The sequence below is a fragment of the Notolepis coatsorum genome, assembly GCF_963971535.1.
Source record: "Notolepis coatsorum genome assembly, chromosome: 6".
In the NCBI taxonomy this organism is placed as follows: domain Eukaryota; kingdom Metazoa; phylum Chordata; class Actinopteri; order Aulopiformes; family Paralepididae; genus Notolepis; species Notolepis coatsorum.
In genome coordinates this window covers 130,216,478-130,241,910 of record NC_140170.1, presented here as the reverse complement: position 1 = coordinate 130,241,910, position 25,433 = coordinate 130,216,478, and the positions used below count along the sequence as shown (strand labels likewise).

Below are 25,433 nucleotides of genomic sequence, written 5' to 3'. Positions count from 1 at the left end.
AATTATTGTTTAAAATAAAAAGCAAAATACTATTATTTTGTGTGTCATGTTTCCAAATACGATTGGTCACAAACGAAATGCTTTCTACTTCAATTTGTTGGTTAGAATAGATGACCTCCCGTTGAAACTTCACTGAGACTAAGGCTACGTTTAGACAGAGAGAGTCTGAACAGAAACCGCAAAAGTCGTCTTACGGTTTCACTTTTAATTTTGCATTTAGACGAGCGTTTTGGGATGGAATTCTCCGTGCAGACGAGGCTGTAACAACTCGAGACAACGGAGCCCCGCTGTCACACGATTGGCGCATATGTCACATGACGTGCTGTGAAGACCCCCGCCTACTCTGCCTCTGATTCGCAGACTGTGGGTGGGGAATGTGATTGGACCAAAGCAGAGTCACTCACAGACAGTGGGTCCAGTCACGCCGCGGGACAGATTTGTGTGTATTTAAAAGTACTGCCAATGTAGCCTTCAGGTGATCGCCATGGATAGAATCAGACATGCTTTATTTACGCTTCTAGGCTACTGGCGCATGCCTGTGATGTAAGCTGTACACGCGACGAGAGCCTTGACAACCCTTTCGTCATCGTTTTATGCGGTTTGACAGTTTAGATGAGAGCGCAAAGGTTTATCGTTTCTAGGAATTCCACCCTGGAAGGTGGTCTCACTTTTTTACGGTTTCACCCCGTAAAAACGTTGTTTCCGTATAAACGAAAGGCACATCCGATTTTTTTTTTGCGGATTCACCTGCTAGCGTTTCCGTCTAAACGGAATAATACAAATAATAATAATAATAATAATAATAATAATAATAATAATAATAATAATAATAATAATAATAATAATAATAATAATAATAATAATAATAATAATAATAATAATAATAATAATAGCTTCATTTTATATAGCGCCTTTCAAGAAACCCAAGGTCGCTTTACATAGGGGGAAAAAATAACAAAGTAACAAACATAGTGGACAGACACAACATATAAATATGATGATGGAATTCAAGTTCGTGTTTTTATTGATCACATAGGCAGGCTATACATAGGCTACATGGCAGTGAGATTCATTGTTCTACTCTCGTATTATTGTTATAGTATATGCTATTGTCAAGAAGGAAGTACATTATTTTCAATCGTGGCTTTAATTCGTATAGCCGAGAAGCAGTCTCCTATCAGCTTCATTAATCCCGACCCATCTCAGCCACAGCATAACTGAGACCGGCTATGGAAACAAATCATAAATAGACTACTGTAAATAAAATAGCCTAAGATAGGCTATAGCAGGGGTTACCAACCTTTATTCCCCAGAGCCCCACGATTCCTTGGAGCTGTTATATGATATGATATAACGGTATACTGGTCCGTCAGCGAGGAGATAGCCCACAGCGGATAGCCATTAAATGCCATTTGAGAATATAGGCTATTAAGGCAAAACGACGGCCTATAGCCTATACATATTATTTAATGTTTTCATAAGCGTAAAGATACAAGGACAACAGTTGGTGGACATGCGTCAGCGTGGGCATGACCTCCATCACCTGGTGGACCTGCATCAGCGTGGGCATGATCTCCATCACCTGGTGGACATGCGTCACCGTGGGCATGACCTCCATCACCTGGTGGACATGCGTCAGCGTGGGCATGACCTCCATCACCTGGTGGACATGCATCAGCGTGGGCATGACCTCCATCACCTGGTGGACATGCATCAGCGTGGGCATGACCTCCATCACCTGGTGGGCATGCGTCAGCGTGGGCATGACCTCCATCACCTGGTGGACATGCATCAGCGTGGGCATGACCTCCATCACCTGGTGGGCATGCGTCAGCGTGGGCATGACCTCCATCACCTGGTGGACATGCGTCAGCGTGGGCATGACCTCCATCACCTGGTGGCCATGCGTCAGCGTGGGCATGACCTCCATCACCTGGTGGACATGCATCAGCGTGGGCATGACCTCCATCACCTGGTGGACATGCGTCAGCGTGGGCATGACCTCCATCACCTGGTGGACATGCATCAGCGTGGGCATGACCTCCATCACCTGGTGGACATGCATCAGCGTGGGCATGACCTCCATCACCTGGTGGACATGCGTCAGCGTGGGCATGACCTCCATCACCTGGTGGACATGCATCAGCGTGGGCATGACCTCCATCACCTGGTGGGCATGCGTCAGCGTGGGCATGACCTCCATCACCTGGTGGACATGCGTCAGCGTGGGCATGACCTCCATCACCTGGTGGACATGCGTCAGCGTGGGCATGACCTCCATCACCTGGTGGACATGCGTCAGCGTGGGCATGACCTCCATCACATGGTGGACATGCGTCAGCGTGGGCATGACCTCCATCACCTGGTGGACATGCGTCAGCGTGGGCATGACCTCCATCACCTGGTGGACATGCGTCAGCGTGGGCATGACCTCCAGTATTTGGTGGACTGGGAGGGTTATGGCCCGGAGGAGAGAAGCTGGATCCCCCGCCGCATGATCCTAGACCCTTCCCTGATTGCCAATTTTCAGCTGTCTCATCCTGACCTCCCATGCCAGGTGGCCTCCAAGTCTCCAGGCTTCCCATCCCCTGTACCCCCTTGGTTTTCTCCCACTCTCTTTGATCCGTCTACGTGCCTCTACTCCCTGGACTGTCTGAGAACCTGGTTACCGCATTTCCCCGATATAATAAATATATAAGCTGTTGGGTTTTCTCTGATTCATCATCTCTGCCTGTTTATGTCTGCTGAGAGAGAGAGAGAGAGAGAGAGAGAGAGAGAGAGAGAGAGAGAGAGAGAGAGAGAGAGAGAGAGAGAGAGAGAGAGAGAGAGAGAGAGAGAGAGAGAGAGAGAGAGAGAGAGAGAGAGAGAGAGAGAGAGAGAGAGAGAGAGAGAGAGAGTACTAGACTTTTAAACTTCCTTACCAAGCACAATGGGTCTCATTCCCGAAAATATTCCAAAGATATATTCTGGAAGACTTATCTTGGAACCACTGAGACATAATCTATGACAAGTACACTCTGAGTCCTGAACGTGCTGGAGATATGTCTTAAGTGGCTGAAACGGTCGCAGATATTATATGATCTGATATCTGCTTGGAGAATGGCATTCTGTCGTAAATTCCAAAGCGCGTTCCCGTTCAGCTCATTTGCATACAAAACACGGCATCCATAGTTCCTTATAAGGCAAATGGTGACGCAGCTGTGTGAAATGGAATGGCGGAAGTGCTTTGCGAGCCGCGTGATTACGAAACCTAGCGTCAGTCAGTGCCAATCAGAGAGCATCTCCGAGAAATGCGGCTAGGTTTCGTAATCACGCTTGCGCCCATCAAAACTAGATTAGATTAATGTATTGGCATCATATACAGCTCGCGGTACACACCTGCCGCAGCGCGCGCGCACACACAGACACACACACACACGTGCGCGCGCAGTAGGCCTACTGTATATGAATGAATGAATGAATGAATGACATATAATATATATAGCCTACGGCGGGCGTAATGAATGAACACAGTATGGCTTATTATTTCATAAGCCTATAGGCTACTGTTCATTCGTAGGCGCACACAAGACTTGTTATGGAATATTAATGCAGTCTATTTCCACCATTAGCTTTAGTTCTTATTTATTTATCCACTGTCATTTCAGTGTTGGTGTATAGGCTATATAGTGTATTTCAATATAAGTTTAATTGATTAATGATATATTCGAAGGAATGCAGGTTTATAGCTATATCAACCCCCTCTAATGTACAGTAAATGACCAAGTATGGTTTTGTCAATATTCCAATGTACAGTTTTGCTTGTACAGTGTAAGTATATCCCCCACCCATCCCTACCCAACCTCCTCCAACAGTTTCTACGTCAAATGTACTCTCTTTTCTGGACTCTTTTTGTATCACAAACAGTACTGTATTTGCAAATCTGGTATGTCATAAATGTATAGATGTAGCAGTACTGTCTATCTGTGTCATGTGTGTCATATATGTTATGATGAATTGAAAATGGGGGACCCTGATGTAAACAAGATGAAATTCTTTCTCTGGTCTGCATCCCCTTATGTAATTGAGCTGTACTGTACTGTACCCATTCTGCAATCTGTTAATAAAGTTTTCAATCAATCAATCAATCAATCAATCAAACAAAGGTCTGTCCCATTGTATACCAATCAATGGGATACATTGCATGTTGACCTGCATTCTTTCAAATGTATATAATTAATCATTAAAACAGATGTGTAACAAATAAGAAATACAAATTCCACAGAAGGCATTAAATTATTATTATTTTCAATCATTTCACATCATTTCACAATAATTGCATAATTGTGTTTGAATATCTGAGTAATTATTTGTCCAAAATAGCTGGTTCAGATATGGTTAATCCAGCTGCCCTGTGATCAGATGAATCCATATTATTTATTTTTCCGACATCAAATTCGTAATTTCTTATCGTACAAATATTGTCATATTTATTTTAATTATGATTAAGTAATTAATTCCAAGGAGGCCTGTAGCGTTGACGTGAAGGAATCACTATGAGAACACAGTCTGTCAAGTTATAATAACATTTTAAATTAGTGAATCAATCATGAGATTTGATCGTGGGCTGAGAGCATATTTAATTGTGCTCCTCAGCACTCTTAGATCTGCTCTCAAATAACATCTCAGGAAAATTTGAAGACTCCCACTCCCAGCCCTAATATGTATTAAATAGGCCGAAATCTGGCTAAGACGAAATATTTTGTCGTAACTTCGTTCGAGAATGAGACCCAATGTCTTAAGTAAAAGCCAAATTGGATTTATACCAAAACACAGCACAACCGATCATATTTACACCCTACATACCCTAATTGATAAACATAGAAACCAAAATAAAACCAAAATATATGCCTGTTTTATTGACTTCCAAAAGGCTTTTGACTCTATTTGGCATACAGGACTGTTCTATAAAGTTATAGAGTGGTGTAGGGGGTAAAACATATGATATTATTAAATTAATGTACTCTGGTAATATGTGCAGCATAAAAATTGGCAAAAAAATAACAGAATTCTTTACCCAAGGGCGAGGCGTTTGTCAGGGCTGCAACCTCAGCCCGGCACTCATCAATATCTATATTAATGAATTGGCTAATATACTAGAAAAGTCCTCTGCCCCCGGTGTAAGTCTCCACAATCAAGAAGTGAAATGCCTGCTCTTTGCAGATGGCCTGGTTGTGTTGTCCCCCACAGCAGACGGCCTACAGCAGAGCCTGGACCTGCTAGAGCATTACTGTCAGACCTGGGCCCTGGCAGTAAACCCCAAAAAGACCAAAATAATGATATTCCAAAAAAGATCCAGATCTCAGGACGTCCTACCAAGTTCTCAATTGGTACAAAACATGTAGAGTACTGCACACATTACACCTATTTAGGCCTAAAACTAAGTTCAACTGGACCTTTTAAGGAAGCAGTCAATGAGCTGAGAGGGAAAGCACGCCGGGCTTTCTATGCCATAAAAATAAATATACAAACAGAAATACTAATTCGAATCTGGTAAAAATGTATTGAATGTGTTATTGAACCAATTGCACTCTATGGCAGTGAGGTGTGGGGTCCACCTACAAAACAAGACTTTACCCAATGGGACAAACACCCCATTGAGACCCTGCATGCAGAGTTCTGTAAGATTCTCCTACATGTCCAGAGGAAAACTACAAACAATGCATGCAGGGCAGAATTAGGCCGTTACCCACTAATACTAAAAATACAAAATTTACTTTTGTTCACACCTAAAACAAAGTGACCCCCTCTCGTACCATTATCAAGCCCTGCAGTGCCAAGAGCTGAGGAGCATCAGGAACCCCCCCAGCTGGTCCTGAGGCTGAGTCCACAAACCTGCTCTCTTAACACACCTCAGGAACAGAACACATCACCAATCAGAATAAATCAAATGACTACACAGCTAAAACAAAACTACCTATTGGAAAACACAAACAAAAGCACAGAGCAAAATGCAGTGCTATCTGGCTCTAAATCGACAGTACACCATAGCATATTATTTGAGCATGGTGACTGATCAACAACTAAAAAGAACCTTGACAAAATACAGACTGAGTGAGCACAGCCTCGCTGTTGAAAAGGGAAGGCACAGGAAAACCTGGCTTCCTGCAGAGCAAAGGCTGTGCTGTCATTGCATCCTCAGTGAGCCTGAAACTGAGTTGCACTTCCTCACCAAATGTGAAAAATATAAATATATTAGAGAAACGCATTTAAAAAAAAATTTAACTAATAACAAAAGGTTTTCTTGCACTACCAGATACAGGAAAACTACCAGTCCTACTAGGGGCCTAGCCTATGTTGCTGTCTGCCATAGGGACAGTGAGTGACAGTCACCTGACATGTTTATGCCGTAATATTTTATGTTTTATTTTATTATTTTTATTAATGTACTATGACATTAATATCTGTTTTGTAATCCATGTTTATGTTATTAATCATTTGCTTTGGCAACAGTACAAGTTGCGTCATGCCAATAAAGCCATTTGAATTGAATTGAATTGAGAGAGAGAGAGAGAGAGAGAGAGAGAGAGAGAGAGAGAGAGAGAGAGAGAGAGAGAGAGAGAGAGAGAGAGAGAGAGAGAGAGAGAGAGAGAGAGAGAGAGAGAGATTGATCAGGCAGGCACAAAGTACCAAGACAGGTGGATGGAGAGTGGGTTGAATTCTAAACACATTTTAATACAAACCGGTCTTGCAACGCTGGGACAGAAAGACAGGAGAGAGAGAGGGAGTGAGAGAGAGAGAGAGAGTTAAAGAGATGTTGATTAGTAGAGATGTCAGACTTGTTTACCTTGATAGTTGGCTTCCGTGTGGAGAATCCTCTGTACCACCCTGTAGAACACAAACATCACTAGTTAGAGGAGGCTCCAAAACAGAGAGAGCAACAGCAGAGGTTTTTAAGCTGAACATCTGGTAGATAGTTCTCAATGTCAGTTGATTAAAGAGTATAGCTGGTTGTAACATGACAACAATAACAAGCACAAACCATAAAGGGAATACATCATTTTGAGAAAATGGCTAATGTTTTGCAGTACTGTAGCTTGGTGTATATGACGCAGCTTGTGCAAAATCATGAACATGAACAATATTAGCAGTTGCTTTTGATGATTGTGTTATATGTTTTATGAAACTGCAGTAGTCCTATCCAGCCCAAATCATCGTGTTCACCTGGGGGGACTTGCCTTACTGACATTTTCATTATGCAACAGTGTAAATGATGCTCTGAATGACATTTGTACATGACCTCTGCTTTTCTAAATATGAGATTATGATAAATTCATTATCTCAATAAAACTGTCCATACGCTATAGGAAAGATTGAGTTCTCAGTGATCACTGAACCTTTTCATTGTTTCCATGTTGTTGCTTTGCATCACATTTTCACACTAGGTTTTGATGCCTTCAAATTGATATCAAAAGTAGGTATCAGCCTTATAGAGGGAGACTAATGGTTTGTGACAGGAGTCAAAGATAGGTTAGATGGCTGTTTGTCTTCCTGTCACACGCTCTCTCCCTCTCCCTCTCCCTCTCTCTCTGTGTGTCTCTCTCTCTCTATCTCTCTATCTCTGTCAAACACACACACACACACGCACACACACACACACACACACTATCTATCTATCTATGGGCTTTTGACAGGAGTCATGTTAAGGTTAGGCAGCTGTTTGACAGGTCAGATTGGATAGATGGCACCATGTGTGGCTCTGACAGCTAATCAGATGAGAGAGAGAGAGATACAGAGAGAGAGAGATAGTGTGTGTGTGTTTGTGTGTGTGTGTGTGTTTGTGAGAGAGAGAGAGAGAGAGAGAGAGAGAGAGAGAGAGAGAGAGAGAGAGAGAGAGAGAGATAGAGATAGAGATAGAATTAAAGAGAACGAGAAAGAGATAGAGAGAGGAATACTATAGAGATAGTCAAAGAGAGAGAGAAGAGAGAGACAGGAAGTTCAGTGGTAACGACAAAGGTCATTCTAATTATCTTAACCCAACAGTGGGTGGGGGGGGGGCATAACATCAGATGATGGATAGGAGGGTAACTGATGCTTCCACAATGTGGAAAGATGTCCATCACTCGGCAAACCAGCCTAGTACAGTATATAGAACACAAGGTTTTGCCTAAAGCTTTGATGAATTTTAACTCAAAAACTCAATCAGCGCCAGACCCGAGGATAGTTGGGTTATCTCGCCATGCGTTGAGCGCCAGGACCCCCGAAAACCCCAGTATAGTCGGGTTTTTAACGTTATTTATTTTATTCAATATTTTTTTTAATTTCTCTCACACGGACCTCGTGGTTACCATAGGGAACCACTCTGAGATCGCTAGAGTGCAATACCGGCCGCATCCAGGTAGTGGCAGTATCGCCCACCCTTCGAAACCTTTTTTTCACACACGGTGTTACATTCAAATGTCTCCGTGCAGAGTTTTCTTGGTCAGGCGAATCTAGCGGTTCACTCGATGGCATTGGAACGTGTCCAATGCCCCCGATGCATGTGTTGTGGTGGATTATGTTGGCGACACGATGGACACCAATACTGGAAATCGCGATCAGACAATTGGAATATTCTTTTTGGGGTACCTCCTAGTGAAGGTAAGGACTATATGACACCAATCCTGCTTTGATCCAAACATGATTTCACATTGATCGTTGCGACCATGTGTAACGTACTCCAGAACGTATGCCGTTGGTGACGATCAAAGCATAAAAAAATGGTACGGTACGGGTGTCACGGTGCGGTACATCCAGCCATATGAAGAATACGTCTCATCATACCACTATGTGAAACTAGGGTTGCACATTTCGACATTTGACAAATGTATGCTCGATATCTTTACTTTACTTTACACTGGCTTACTAACAGTCTTAACACAGAAGGTCATTCATTTAACGTTGAATATTGTATAGTTTAGGAGTGATCCGTGATCATTCCTGAAAAGCTGAGTTATAGGGCGCTACGTGAATTCTACTATAAGCATTGGCGTTTCTTGCCTGGACACGCTACTATTTCCAAATCAAATGTATATACCGGTAATAGGTATTATGTTTCATCATGAATGCATGAAAAGGGGGGGGGTCGTTTTTTTATGCTTTGATGGCCAGTAATGGCATTCGTATTGAACACCACACACGCTGATCAGCTGTATCGATATGAAAACATTGTACGATCAAGCTGGAATTGACGTCAGATAGTCCTTACCTTTGATCGGGGGTATTCCAAAAACAATATTCCAATTGTTTGATCGTGATTTCCAGTATTGGTGTCCATCTGGTCCGCGACATAATCTGGCACAACACATGCATCGAGTGTCCTGGACACGTTTCAATGTGATCGAGTGAACCTCTAGGCTTCCCTGGACAAAAAATCTCCGCCCAGTGGGATTTAAATGTAACACACGGTCTGGAACAGGGTTTACTGCACTCTCGATACTGCCACCTAGCAGGATCTGGCCGGTACTGCACCCTTGGGGTCCCAGTAGGCCTTTTAACGGCAACATACAGGTCCGTGACATTGAATAGAATATTAAAATCGAAAAAAAGCAAACACTATATAAATGTTTTGGCACAGAACGGTTGGCGTGGAAAGTGTTAACTACAACAAGCAATGCTGTTTGTTATTTAAGATGAGGTCGGACTCTGCACTGACAGATTTGTGTTCATTGTGCTGCTTTTATAAAGCCTCAAACGGCTTACAATATTTCATGAAAGCAAAGTTTTTCATTTGTCTAAGATTTAAAAAGGTTTAAACTTTACAGCACTGACAAAGTTGAACAAAGTGCTGTACAAGTCCCACAACATAAAAGAAATGTGAAAAAAAAGAAAAGAAATTTAATTAAATTTTTTATCTCGAAGCTCGGCCTCGAAGCTTCGAATTCCAAAAGGAAATTCGAAGGTCAGCCCTACATACAAGACATTATCGTCCTCTAAGCCAATCTGCACTTTAACATAGGCCTGTTACACTCCCAGACCTGCACAAGGTTGGGAGAGGCAACCCCACATTGACAGTAGGGACAATTCTCCACTTGCACAATCTGAATGTAGCCATTTCCGGCTGACTTCCGGTTGCCAATAGCACTTCCTGTCCCATCCAAATACATTGGTTTTAGCTACTTTTCTCCCCTTATTTAAACAACTTTGTCGTCACAGAGAGGCAATGAAACGTTTGTATTATTATAGTATAGAATGTATTTAATAAGCAAACGTTTGTCAGCAGGGTTTTTGGGCTGTATTTCATGTAAAAACGTTTACTGTTAGTTTCCTTGCTCAGCCAGCATTAGCTAACCGAAGCTAGTGGTTAAACAGGCCGGATTAGCTTTGAGCTAACTATCTTTCCCGACCCATGTATTCATTCCATTCTAAACATAACGTTAGTTTACAAAACATGACCCGTCTATATAACGTTGAGGAACAAATTATATAGACGGGTAATGTTTTGAACAACTAACGTTACGTTTAGAATGGAATGCATCGTAGAGCTGCCGCGGTATTGATGTTTTCCTTACCGCACGGATTTGCAAAATATTTCCTACCGCGCGGTTATTACCGCACGCACACAAAAAAAAATAAAAAAAGTTTGAATGCATTTTTTTTTTTAGTAGTAGTCTACTTTTTATAGCATATAGCCTGCCTCTAGTCTAAATGTCGATCTTTAGAGGATGACTTTGCAGCATGAATATTGTTTGGGATTCGGCAAGCACGCATTAGTTATTGAAAGTGAAACACGGATTAGAAGTTTACCCTCTGGTCGTGCGCCGTTCACTCGGTGTCGCGGGCAGGGGTGGTTACCCCCCCCGACCCTTTCTTATTATTATTACTATAACGTTACTACTTTATAATAAAGGCATTCGTTTTGTGGCCTTACCATTATATAGTTATACGTTCAATAACATCAGCGTATTTACCGGACCATCTCAGTTCCTTTCTTTGCTCAGAGCGTGCTGAGTTGTCCCATTCTGCGGTCTGTTAATAAAGTTTTCAATCAGACAAGTGTATAGAACGAAGGGCTTTTATTATAACATTCGTTGCAGACAGTAAAATCATTATGTCTCGTTTAGTACTCCCGAGGAGCGATGGTAGTCCACTCCGGCGGGGAGTTAAAGCTAACGTTATTAGCCGTATTGTGATGAGCTCTGATCAATGGCTGACATTCAGGATGTAAAAAACTGCAGGACGCTCCCAACGTGTGACGCGTCTCTCTTCTGACCAATCAGTGGTCTGCAATGTTTCACGTGACTTTTCTGGTAGCCAATAGGGTCGCTTGGAACCTCGATGGAGGAGTAGGGTATATCTGCAGAGCCGCAAGCCCAACGAGAGGAGGGTACTTCATTATTATTATTATAAAAAACAGCGGTGATGCGGTATTCAGCCTACTCTGCGGTGGCCGTGATGTAACAGCGATACCGCGGTAATGCGGTAATCGCGGCAGCTCTAATGCATCGGCAAAGATCCGTTAGCTCAAAGCTATTCCGGCCAGTTTATCAACTTCCTGTCATTTAGAAATATCATCATCATCATCATCATTTTATTTATCCGTACATGGAATCACCACAGTCCAACAGTACATATTCACATAATTCACAAAAAATACCATGGCCGAAAGGAACAGGAAGAAGAAAAAATCGTATATATACCTGCCCCTACACACGTACAACACACCGATAGACATATTGTGTAAAACCAAACAGAATATACCCATTTTGCAAAAAATAAATAAAAATTTAACATCAACACAACCAAATTAAATCAACATAAATAAACCCATTTTGTCTATCTATCAGTCAAACTACATATTTAGGTTAATTCATTTACACACACACACCCCCACACACACACACTTATATAATGTATTATACTTCTATATACTATCTAATTTCTATTTTATTATAATATAACTAAATCATACTATTTATTCTACACCATATTGGTACAGTATTATACAATATTTTAATATATTATTATTCTATGTTACGCTGCTATATACTATATTACTATACTCATACTGGCCTACACTACAACTCTATGCTACGTCCTGACACGCTAAACTGCAATATTATACTAAACTGTGCTATACTGTCTATGTATCTTTTCTTTGCACAACCTTTTGAAGTGAAATATATTATTGGAACTCTTTTCATCGTTCTGCAAAGAGTTCCATAGTTTGATACCTATAACTGAGGTGCACCTTTGTTTTAAGGTTGTTCGTGCAAATTGGTGTTTAAAATTTAATTTCCTTCTGCTGTCATCTGGACAGGGAACGAACAACCTCTGTATATTTGCTGGTAATACTCTGCATTTTGCTCTAAACAAAACTAATAAAGTCTGTATTTCTGCTAACTCTTTAAGTTTCAATAGTCTGGATTTAATAAATAATTCGTTGGTATGTTCTCTTGAATCTACATTGTGAACTATTCTTACTGCTCTCTTCTGTAATATAAATAATGGCTTTATGTTGCTTTCATACGTGTTACCCCACACTTCCACACAGTAACTCAAATATGGTAGGATGAGTGAACAATATAATATTCGCATAGAATTATAATCAAGCACATTCTTTGCCTTGTTCAAAACAAAAACACTCTTGGCTACCTTATTTTTTATGTACATTATATGTGGCTTCCATGTCAATTTCTCATCCAACATAACACCCAAAAATTTTAACTCGGATACTCTTTCAATATTAACTCCGTCAATACATAATGCCACATTGTCCTTCTTTCGATTAGTAAATATCATAAATTTCGTTTTTTCCAAATTTAGGGATAGCTTATTGTTATCAAACCATATCTTAAGTTTACACATTTCATTTACAATATCATCTGCTAATTTTTTAAGGTATTTTCCTGAACTGAAGAAATTTGTATCGTCAGCAAATAAAACAAATTTCAATATGTTTGACACTTCGCATATATCATTAATATATAAAATAAAAAGTTTGGGCCCCAGGACCGAACCTTGAGGGACACCACATTCAATATTCATACATTCAGATGTGTAACCAGAGAGTTGTACATATTGTTGTCTATTTTCAAGATAGCTACTTAACCAGTTCATCGCCACCCCTCTCACACCGTATGTTTGTAATTTAGAAATTAAAATGTGATGATCTATCGTATCAAATGCTTTTTTTAAGTCAATAAACACCCCTATTGTGTAATTCCTCTCATCTACTGCTGTGGTTATTTCTTCATATATATTCATTAAGGCTAAGGCTGTTGATCGATTTGCCCTGAATCCATACTGACTCTCACTCAGCAGGTTATTCTTTTCAATAAAACTATCTAATTTATGAGCAAACACTTTTTCAAGAATCTTGGAAAATTGTGAAAGCAAAGACACTGGTCTGTAGTTGGTAAAGCTGTGTTTGTCCCCAGATTTAAATAGAGGAATAACCTTTGCTATTTTCATTTTGTCTGGAAAGGTGCCTGTTTGAAAGGAAAGATTAAAAATATGACACAGGGGGTTAATTATACAATCAATGGTCTTCTTCACAATTATCATTGTGAAGAACAGCGGTGATGCGGTATTCAGCCTACTCTGCGGTGGCCGTGATGTAACAGCGATACCGCGGTAATGCGGTAATCGCGGCAGCTCTAATGCATCGGCAAAGATCCGTTAGCTCAAAGCTATTCCGGACAGTTTATCAACTTCCTGTCATTTAGAAATATGATTTTATAGTGAAAATCATTACCAAAACGTCCGGAAAAACCTAACGGGAGCATTATAGACGGTCATACAAATGTACAAATGCTATAAGGTGGCAAGAAATGCACTATAAACAATACTTTATGCATCGGCAAAGATCCTTAGCTCAAAGCTATTAAGGCTAATGCTGGCTAACAAGAGGCTAGCGCAAGAAACGACGCCGCAAAGTATTGTTTATAGTGCATTTCTTGCCACCTTATAGCATTTGTACATTTGTATGACCGTCTATAATGCTCCCGTTAGGTTTTTCCGGACGTTTTGGTAATGATTTTCACTATAAAATCATATTTCTAAATGACAGGAAGTTGATAAACTGGCCGGAATAGCTTTGAGCTAACTATCTTTCCCGACCCATGTATTCATTCCATTCTAAACATAACCTTAGTTTACAAAACATGACCTGTCTATATAACATTGAGGAACAAATTATATAGACGGGTAATGTTTTGAACAACTAACGTTACGTTTAGAATGGAATGAATACATGGGTCGGGAAAGATAGTTAGCTCAAAGCTATTCCGGCCAGTTTATCAACTTCCTGTCATTTAGAAATATGATTTTATAGTGAAAATCATTACCAAAACGTCCGGAAAAACCTAACGGGAGCATTATAGACGGTCATACAAATGTACAAATGCTATAAGGTGGCAAGAAATGCACTATAAACAATACTTTGCGGCATCGTTTCTTGCGCTAGCCTCTTGTTAGCCAGCATTAGCCTTAATAGCTTTGAGCTAAGGATCTTTGCCGATGCATAAAGTATTGTTTATAGTGCATTTCTTGCCACCTTATAGCATTTGTACATTTGTATGACCCTCTATAATGCTCCCGTTAGGTTTTTCCGGACGTTTTGGTAATGATTTTCACTATAAAATCATATTTCTAAATGACAGGAAGTTGATAAACTGGCCGGAATAGCTTTGAGCTAACGGATCTTTGCCGATGAATTCCATTCTAAACGTAACGTTAGTTGTTCAAAACATTACCCGTCTATATAATTTGTTCCTCAACGTTATATAGACGGGTCATGTTTTGTAAACTAACGTTATGTTTAGAATGGAATGAATACATGGGTCGGGAAAGATAGTTAGCTCAAAGCTAATCCGGCCTGTTTAACCACTAGCTTCGGTTAGCTAATGCTGGCTGAGCAAGGAAACTAACAGTAAACGTTTTTACATGAAATACAGCCCAAAAACCCTGCTGACAAACGTTTGCTTATTAAATACATTCTATACTATAATAATACAAACGTTTCATTGCCTCTCTGTGACGACAAAGTTGTTTAAATAAGGGGAGAAAAGTAGCTAAAACCAATGTATTTGGATGGGACAGGAAGTGCTATTGGCAACCGGAAGTCAGCCGGAAATGGCTACATTCAGATTGTGCAAGTGGAGAATAGGAGTTACTGTCCCACACAGGGGATTGATGGTGGTGTTATAGCACCATCTGGTGTTCACCTGCAGTTAATGCAGTCGGTGAAGATGCTCACTGATTGCATTAGAAATCTACTGTTGTTACAATTAGGTTATTTATTACAAGTGTTATCTGTTTAGGTTGTTCTTTGTGTTTGGTATTCTTCTCCTGTGTTTTGTATTGCCTAGTTCCTCCTCCTGTTGTTTTGATTAATGTTTTAGTTCTAGTGCCTTCTTCCCCCAGGTGTTTCCCATTAGTAATCAGTGTTAATTAGTGTCTGTATTTATTGCTTGTGGTTTGTTGGGATCTTTGTGGCGTCATTGTCTCCTCGTTTTCCCCGTGTCGTGCATGCCTTCCCTGTTGATGTCTAGTGAGTTCAAACCTGTCTACCCCTGTCGTTTTCTTGTTTTTCTTCGTTGTTTTGTTAGTAGTGGTGCCTTTCATTTGTATTGTATTTTGGATTAGTTAGTAAACTAAGCATCACCCCACGTCTCTGCCTCCGTTCCTTCTCCCTTGTCTGCATATTGTGTTCTCACCTTCATCATCACCCCCAATCGTAACAGGCCTGAGTTGTTTTTATTTCTGTTAGAGCCGCGGATATAAGAAAGAAGTCTTTAACTCAATCAGCGCCTAGAGGTCGCTGTTTACCTTGTGGTAAGAAGGCCAGCGCTTTAAAGAATAGGGATACATGGCGGTGTTTGCAGGGCTAAAAACGATATTAAATATTATAGCTATGGATCTAATAAACACGTTGATTGTCAGTGAGTTTCTTCCGGTCAACATGCAAGAAACAGATAATTTTTTCATACATACATTTCCGTTTTATACCGTGGTGAATATGAGTATAGTTTTAGAGTGCTCCTGTCTAATCCCAAGAAACTCCAGCAAACCGTGCTTCAATGCATTTCCTTAGAAATCGTACCATGTCTCGCCTGATTTATGAATAATTCTGAAATAAACGCTAGATTATCGGTATTATGTTTCATCATGCACGCACGAAAGGGTGGGGGGGGGGGGTATATGCTTCAAGCGCCACCAATGGCTTATATTACACAGTACATTACAGACACACGCTGCGATAGTGGCGAAAAAATCATTGGATCAACGCAAGATTGGTAACATATATAAGATTGGTAACTTACCTAGTCTCTGATGTACTGCACAAACAATAATCCAATTCATGATCGCCATTCCAAATATTGATCGCAGTCGTCTGTCCAACGTTTATGCACCAAAACAAATTAATCCACGGTGGTCCAGTGTCCCCAATCCGTGTGTTATAGCGTTAGTCATGCCCAAGAAGGAAAACCCAGACTGGACTTCTTAGATCGATGCACAGCCCAAGCCAGAGGGATTCCAATGATGTGCAATACCGGCCGCAGGGCGTTAGGCGGCGGTATTGGCCATTTGCGATCTCAGAGCCATTCCCAATGATAACATCAGGCTGGATGGATGAATTATGAATGGATATAGCGAATAAAAGAAATAACGATTAAAACAACTTTTCAACCACCGGCGAGATAACCCGACTTTTTTCATCATTGGCGCTGAAACAGTTAAAACTGAGTCAATGTTGATGGTTTTGTTGAACATTTGTATTTCACAGGAGAGAAACTGTATTCAAAAATCAAAGAAAGCTATTAAAATAGTCTTTGAATCTAAATATACTTTCTTTGTGTTGATTCTACATTAATTCCATGATTTTACTCAAGTAAATATCTGTTACAAGCTTCGGTCTTAAGTAGAAAAATGCGATTTTTTATCTAGATTAATCTAGATTAATTACAGAAAATTGTGAGATTAATAAAGAAAATGTAATCTATTGACAGCACTAATAAAAATATTAGGCGAGACAGCACCCCCAAAATCGCCTTTTTGCTTTTTTTCTGTTATATTATATGCCTCATTTGCATATATAAACATAAAATTCAGAAAACTTGCAATATATCTTTTCTTAGTTTATATGTACATAACAAACTGGGAAAGTGTCATAGTGATATCTATTCAAATATTTATGTTTGCCTATTAGAGGGTACTACACTGTTACTACACTGTTACTACACACTGTTTGTTTGTAGCCTGTGTGTAGTTCTGTTCGGTTCAATAACATCATTATTATCATGTTATTATGTTATTCAGTTATCACGCATGTGTTTAGGTTGTCTATTACTAATGGTTTGATTGGGTGTTGTGTTTGTAAATAGCTGTTTCAAATAAAAATGTATGGCATTTTACAATACAAAAACGTTGTTTTATGAAAAACTAGTTTTTATGCATTTTACTTACACACAAAGTCTTGGAACTCCATTTTCCCTAGTACCTACACACACCAAACTTTCCACATTTCTTCCCATCCATATTATGCTTCTTTCTATAGAAGGGTTTGTTGATATATATCATTCATAGCCGGGTTTATAGTACATTTTATACCACACACACACAACTAGCGCCATGTGTGTGTGTGTGTGTGTGTGTGTGTGTGTGTGTGTGTGTGTGTGTGTGTGTGTGTGTGTGTGTGTGTGTGTGTGTGTGTGTGTGTGTGTGTGTGTGTTTGTTTGTTTGTTTGTTTGTTTGTTTTATGTGTGGGCAATGTCCCACAGTCAGCCACCCACCCACATCTAAAACCATGAGACCACGACAAACGTGTTACTACTACTGTGTGTAAAGTCTTCTATGGCCTGTCCCCTCTCCACATGTGGCCTGTCCCCCCTGTCCCCTCTCCACATGTGGCCTGTCCCCTCTGTCCCCCTGTCCCCTCTCCACATGTGGCCTGTCCCCTCTCCACATGTGGCCTGTCCCCTCTCCACATGTGGCCTGTCCCCTCTGTCCCCTCTCCACATGTGGCCTGTCCCATCTGTCCCCTCTCCACATGTGGCCTGTCCCCTCTGTCCCCTCTCCACATGTGGCCTGTCCCATCTGTCCCCTCTCCACATGTGGCCTGTCCCCCCTGTCCCCCCTGTCCCCTCTCCACATGTGGCCTGTCCCCTCTGCCCCCTCTCCACATGTGGCCTGTCCCCTCTGTCCCATCTCCACATGTGGCCTGTCCCCTCTGTCCCATCTCCACATGTGGCCTGTCCCATCTGTCCCCTCTCCACATGTGGCCTGTCCCCTCTGTCCCCTCTCCACATGTGGCCTGTCCCATCTGTCCCCTCTCCACATGTGGCCTGTCCCCTCTGTCCCATCTCCACATGTGGCCTGTCCCATCTGTCCCATCTCCACATGTGGCCTGTCCCCTCTGTCCCCTCTCCACATGTGGCCTGTCCCCTCTGTCCCATCTCCACATGTGGCCTGTCCCATCTGTCCCATCTCCACATGTGGCCTGTCCCATCTGCCCCCTCTCCACATGTGGCCTGTCCCATCTGTCCCCTCTGCCCCCTCTCCACATGTGGCCTGTCCCATCTGTCCCCTCTCCACATGTGGCCTGTCCCATCTGTCCCCTCTCCACATGTGGCCTGTCCCATCTGTCCCCTCTCCACATGTGGCCTGTCCCATCTGTCCCCTCTCCACATGTGGCCTGTCCCATCTGTCCCCTCTCCACATGTGGCCTGTCCCCTCTGCACATGTGGCCTGTCCCCTCTGTCCCCTCTCCACATGTGGCCTGTCCCCTCTCCACATGTTGCCTGTCCCCTCTGTCCCCTCTGTCCCCTCTCCACATGTGGCCTGTCCCCTCTCCACATGTTGCCTGTCCCCTCTGTCCCCTCTCCACATGTGGCCTGTCCCCTATGTCCCCTTGCCACATGTGGCCTGTCCCCTCTGCCCCCTCTGTCCCCTCTCCACATGTGGCCTGTCCCCTATGTCCCATCTCCACATGTGGCCTGTCCCCTCTCCACATGTGGCCTGTCCCCTCTGTCCCCTCTCCACATGTGGTCTGTCCCCTCTCCACATGTGGTCTGTCCCCTCTCCACATGTGGTCTCTTGAGTTATGTCCCAGAGCCAGGAGACAGAAGGTCTAGCTTCAAGTGGGATTGAAGACAGGGGGAACAAAAGAAAATAGTATTTGTAGAGAAAGGTAGCCTAAAAGTTATAGAAGCAGGGCTACTAGTGGGAAGGTTGCTGGTTAGAATCCATGGCTCAGCAACATGGTGAAACTGAATGAAGAAAGGCCCCTCCCTCAATAAACAGTGTCAGAGTGTGGTTGTACTAGGCACACATGTGGAACACACAAGACAACCGCCTGGGAAGCGAGGAGCAGGTTGTGTGTGGCAGGGCGAGGAGCATGTTGCGTGTGGCAGGGCCCCTGGGGGATGGCATAAAAAAATACTTGGCACTGAACGTCTGCCAGCTCTGTTAAGAAGTACGAGGCACTATTCCCTGAGTAATACCCTCTGAGTGAGAGAAAACATCTAATACAAATTTAAAATACCCTTCCTCACAATGTCATGTATAGGAGATTCTCAATATTCTAAAAGGCAGCTGGTGTAGTATCCCATTTTACAATGTTTCAATGAAGTGGAGCAGGATTTTGGAGCCAACAGGTGCTTTTGCTCAGAGCTGCAGGGACCAAACTCTGTCTCGTGTCCTGGCCTGTCCTGTCCAGGGAGGTTACATTTAAAAAAAAAAATACACTTTATTTAGTCATTTAGCTGACGCTTTTATCCAAAGTGACTTACTGTACATGTACAAATTGTGAACAATAAGTCAGCAGGAGGGGTCTCTCTCTGGCAGCAAGGGTAAGTGGTATTGTTCGTCAATCAGTGTTGATTAACTAAGCTAATAAATCTCAGTCCTTTTTTTAAGGGAAACAGAAAGATAAAAGTATTTTTTTCACACAATGTGACAATTATCTGGTTAAGAAAAATAACCATCTAAAATCTCAAGTTATTTGTTTAAAAATATTTGTCTTTAGTTCCTAGTTCCTTACTACAAACCCAACTGCTATGCCTAGGGCCCTCATTTATCAACAATGCTTAGAAAGTGTTCTATTTTCGTTCTTAAGCACAGAATTTAGAATGTGTGTACGTACAGAAGAATCGGGATTTATCACACATGCGTACACAGGTTCTATGCACACTCCGTGTTGATAAATACCATTTGTTCTACGCTACGTGCTCGTGCACGATTTTAAGTATTTGCATATAGAACCGCCCGTAATTAACCATATAAGGTAATGAAACACCCCCATGAAATGTGGAAAAGTGGACTAAGCCGAGCGAAGCGTGTTATTGGAGAAATACGCGACAGGCTGACAGACATGTACACGTACAGTGATGTCGGATATGATATCTATTAACTTCCTAAAGACCATTGCTGCCTGGGCAGCGCAAACACTAATAAAGACCGTTAAGCACTGTTTGCCATTGGTGTCATTAATAACCATGCTGGAATATGCCTTTTCTTCGTTTCGTTAGATTAATACCCAGGGATTAAAGTTATCCGTCAATTTTCTACCTGCATATGATTTGTAGAGGCATACAATCTATTTTGATGTCGGTATTAGGTAGCCTATATAAACAATAATACGAGAGCATATACAAGAACAATGAATCTCACTGCCATGTAGCCTACGCCATGTGTAGCCTGCCTATATGTGATCAATACAAACTTGAACTTGAATTCCATCATGTCTGTGTGCAGGAGCTTACAAGGCTGTTGTCACAATGTAAATAAAAACGTGCACTGAAAAGTTACAGTATGTAGTTGGTTGATTATTTGTATGACAGTCAGTAAACCCTTGCAAAAAGTATCAGTTTTATTTAATGAATTGAAAACATGCAGCATTGCCTTCCTCCCGGCATGCAGCAACGACATGTATCAGGCAAATGCGCATCACTGAGTGGAATCCCTTTCTATTCACATAACTGCATTTGTGATGGAGCTTTGACAGCTACATGGGTGGTACAGTAACAGTCTATTGCTCGATCCATCTCCAATATCACGATGGACCGTGCCGGTGGCCAAAGACCCGAGGGTGGAGACTGACTTGAATGTGTATGGGGATGGCATTTGTGCGTTTTGTTCCACGCTCCAATTTCGGTCTCAAATTACGGTACAAATGAAGGAGGTGTCTCGGGTATAGCGGACTCTAGTTAATATTATATTCTCTCTGCAATTAGACTGCCCCTCATTCATTCATTCATTCCTATCTGCTATCTCTGAAAACAGCTCCCCGCGAGCACAGTCAGTGCACCCTATAGTATTCCGATAACCCTATATATAAACCATGCTGCATTAATTCGGAAAGAAAGACCTATTCCAAATGCTATATTTATAAGGTTTGACAATAATTACACTACTGTCGCTATTTTACAATGAACTATAATGAACACGCCAGTGTTGAAAGTAATGCACGGAAGCTTATTTCCGCGTTGCAATATTCATATTCTACCACCGGCGCCAGGTACGCACGGTCGGAGCTGTGCGTAAATATACGGATATAAATAAAAAAAAAGTATAATAATAATAATAATAATAATAATAATAATAATAATAATAATAATAATAATAATAATAATAATAATAATAATAATAATAATAATAATAATAATAATAATAATAATAATAATTATTATTATTATTATTATTATTATTAATATTTTGTTATCATTCTTTCCAAAAGAAAAGAGGCCTATACGTGGCTAACGCTAATGGCATGCATACCAGAGGCTAACTGCCTAAGAAAACAGGCACAGAGGCACTGAAAGAGGATTTCACCCATCTAATGAACACACTAGACTAGATAAATATCAAGATGTATCCATCAGTGGACCACTTACATGCTTTTGCAGAGGACAAGAAGCCTTCCGTCAACTCCTTCAGACATTAAGCACCCCCACAGCCCAAATGGAATGATAATTTATTTTTAATAAAAGTATCCCTTTTTTTTTTTCATAGTCGACTAATCACTATCAGCTAATTTTGGCCAATCATAGTAGACTATCCAAATCCAAGTCGGGGACAGCCCTACACCATACAGATAACACTCCTTTGTTAACACTTTCCGTGCCACTCACGAGATATCTCGTGTTTTTTTATAGGTGGTTGAAAGCCACTCACGAGATTTCTCAGATTTTTTTTTTTTTTTTTTTAGCGATCTGAAATCATATTGCATCACCCGAGCCTACCCGAGTATAGCCGAGCGGCGCCGGCGATCATTGTGGAAAAAAGCGCCCCCTGTCGTCTCCCAGATGACATAAGTGATTTTGGAACTCCACATTTTCCAGTCCACTGATCCAGCCGGGGTTACCACAGTTCATTCTGGAACCTCAGATCCCCGCTGATCATGGAGTTCTACTGTATCGCGTTGGATCCCTACACTTATCGATTTTTTCGAATGGTGATCAGGAATCGGAATATACCAGTTGGATACCATCTGATGTCAGGTAAGGACTCTATGTTATCAGTGTTAGGATAATCAGAGTAAGTTTGATGAAGTTATAAGCTGTTTTGTGAAATGTCCGCTTTCGGTTTCACTGTAAAAGTCAGAGAGGAAATCAACGGGGCGATTATCTGTGCGCGGCTCGAATGTGCTTGCATGCACGTATAATATTGATCATCTAGCGTTTATTTGAAAACGATTCACAAAAAGGCCGACGAATATCAACGTTGTGGAATATTCCAGTAAAAGGCGATTTTCATAGAATGCTCCAGAATGGGCTGTTTTTTATCTGAAAACGGGTGCTTTTCTAAATGCTCTGAAACGGAAATGCCGCGATAAAAAAAACAATCTGCCTTGACAGCACTGACTGGAAAATAGTCTTTGATAATGCGATGGGCAGATTAAACACATAGCCATAATTTAAAACATAGATTAGGCGATATTAACGTTAACATTGGCGCCGATGGTGGCATTCAGCCGGTAAAAAGGAAAACCCGGCGTGGCGCTCAAAGTGTTAAAGAGCTTTTATTTTAATATTTTCAAATTGGCTGTGTAATAATAATAATAATAATATACTTTATTTGTATAGCACATGTCATACAAGAATTGCAGCTCAAAGAGCTTCACAGCAGAAAAAAATACAGACACAAAATGAGCACATAAAGTGCAGACATTATAAAATCACAGTTTTTCACATTTGATTTGATTTGATTTGATTTTATTAGGGATCCCCATTAGCTGGTGCCATAGCAACCAGCTAGTCTTCCTGGGGTCCACACAAAAAAACATACAAAAACAATTATCATTGCAAAAACAAAACCACCAAAAGTCAGCACACACAATGCATAATGAAACTACTGTAACAATTAAGATAGCTAAAATTACATTACAGTGTAAAACAAAAACAAAAAATTACTTTACAGTGTTAAAAACAAAACTATTTAAGATTATTTTTAAAAGTGAATCTACTGTAAATGCAGCAGAGGTTTTGAGGCAGGTTATTCCAAAGAGTTAATGCTCTAAAAATAAAAGATCTCCTTAACACTTTGGATGCCGGGCGGCTACGTGGCGTAGTGGGCAAGACGCTCGCCACGAAATCTGGAGACGCTGGGCTTGCCTGTTCGAGCCCAGCGCTCCACATTTGCTTTCAGTTTAGCTGGTCGTCCGTACTAATACACATTGGCCGTATTAGGGGGTGGGAAACTGATGGGTGGGGATCGGGTGTTGTGGACAGCGACTCCTACAGGTCGGTTGGTGCGCCTGCGCAGTAGAATCAGGAAGTGTCGGGGGCAGCGTGAGCCTCCCACGCGTTACTCCTCGCCACTGAGAGATCGAGCTGCGCAGGTGAAAAGATGCGACTGCTGTTACCTCAAGTACCGGAGGGGACTTGTGCTATGTATGTCTTAGTCCACATTGCAGCCGGCTTGTGGGAGGCAAGAAACAGCGTTCGTGACAGGGGAGGGTTGAATTGGATGATACGAAATTGGGATGGGAGAAAATATAGAAAATGGGAGAAAAAGTGGATTTAAAAAAAAAATACTTTGGATGCCAACGACGCTATAAGTCGTTAGTTCATGCCGCCAGTTGAGTGCCGCCAACCACATATAGCGTTTGTTTGTCGTATTTTTTTTTATTGGCGATTTGAATTCATATTTCATCAATCGAGCCTCACGCTAGTGTTGCAGAGTCTCTCTGAGCTCAATTGGGAAGATACCACCCCCTCTCGTCTCTCCCTGTGTAACTGCACCCCATTAGTTTAGACTGATGAAGGGGGGGGGGGGGGCAGTTTCCTCATTTAACTTTTCCGTCAAGCCAACTGAAGAGACTGTTTTTAATATATATTAATGACATGAAATCGGCATGCGATTGCAACCTGTTCCTGTTTGCTGACGACTCGGCACTCCTGGTCTCTGACAGGGATAAGTCTAAAGTGGAAAGTGTCCTGAGCAATGAAATGAAAAAGATCTGCTCTTGGCTCAGTGACAATAAATTGTCTCTACATCTGGGAAAAACAGAGGCCATACTCTTTGGGTCAAACGCCAACCTAAAGAAATCCCAGGGTTTTAAAATTAGAGTAGGTGAAAACATTATTGAGGATAAAGAGGAGGTCACCTACCTGGGCTTTATTTTAAATAACAAACTTTCTAACGAAAAAATGGCACAAAAAGTTATTACTAAGGTCAATCAAAAAACCAAATTTTTATTTAGAATTTCCTCGTTCATAAATAGAAACGCTCTGAGGACCCTAGCTGGAGCCCTCATCAAATGTCACTTTGACTATGCTTGCACTTCATGGTACAGCAACATATCAAAACAAATGAAGACAAAGCTGCAGACCTCCCAAAACAAACTAGTGAGACTCCTGCACAACCTTCACTTTAGGACTCACCTAACGCCAGCCCACTTTAGCAGTCTGGGATGGCTTAGCTTAGGGTTGAAGAAAGGGTACACCAGCTTAAAATGCTACTGGTTTTTAAAGTACTGAAAGAAACGGTCCCCAAGTACCTAGTAAATTATTTTAATAAAGTAGGAGATGTCCACAAACACGCCACAAGAGGGAGCCCCACGGACCTGGTCCCGCCGAGAGTCAGGACATGCATGGGGAAAGATGCATTTTTTTACTCTGCTACGGTAATGTGGAATGCCCTGCCAACTAGGGCTGTCTTAAATACTTCGAAGCTTCGAAGCTTCGTTCGATGGCACAAGCTTCGAAGTTAAAAAAAATAAAAATAATTTTTTTTTTTTTTTTTTACTTTGTGTGTGTGTGTGTGTGTGTGTGTGTGTGTGTGTGTGTGTGTGTGTGCATGGGGCCATTGGGTGGGGCCGGGGGACAAATACACTGGAGGAAAGGAACCCAGCTCAGCACTGCCCAAATTATATCATCACTATTGCCTGTTTGAAGGATATCATCCTCAAACACATACACCACCTACACGCCTATTCTCAGTCCTTGCCCCACAATGGTGGAATGAACTAC

General features: G+C 41.6%; 1 protein-coding gene across 1 annotated transcript in view; it reads right to left on the bottom strand.

The window, feature by feature from the left end:
* LOC311229667 (dedicator of cytokinesis protein 3-like) overlaps positions 1-17,769 on the bottom strand; it is a gene marked incomplete at both ends in the record, with an annotated part of 403,980 nt that extends 386,211 nt beyond the window's left edge. The window contains 2 exon segments of the mRNA XM_084315742.1: positions 6,827-6,867; positions 17,754-17,769. Of these exon segments, the coding sequence (XP_084171868.1) occupies positions 6,827-6,867; positions 17,754-17,769 (57 nt within the window).
* Positions 17,770-25,433: the final 7,664 nt, after the last annotated feature.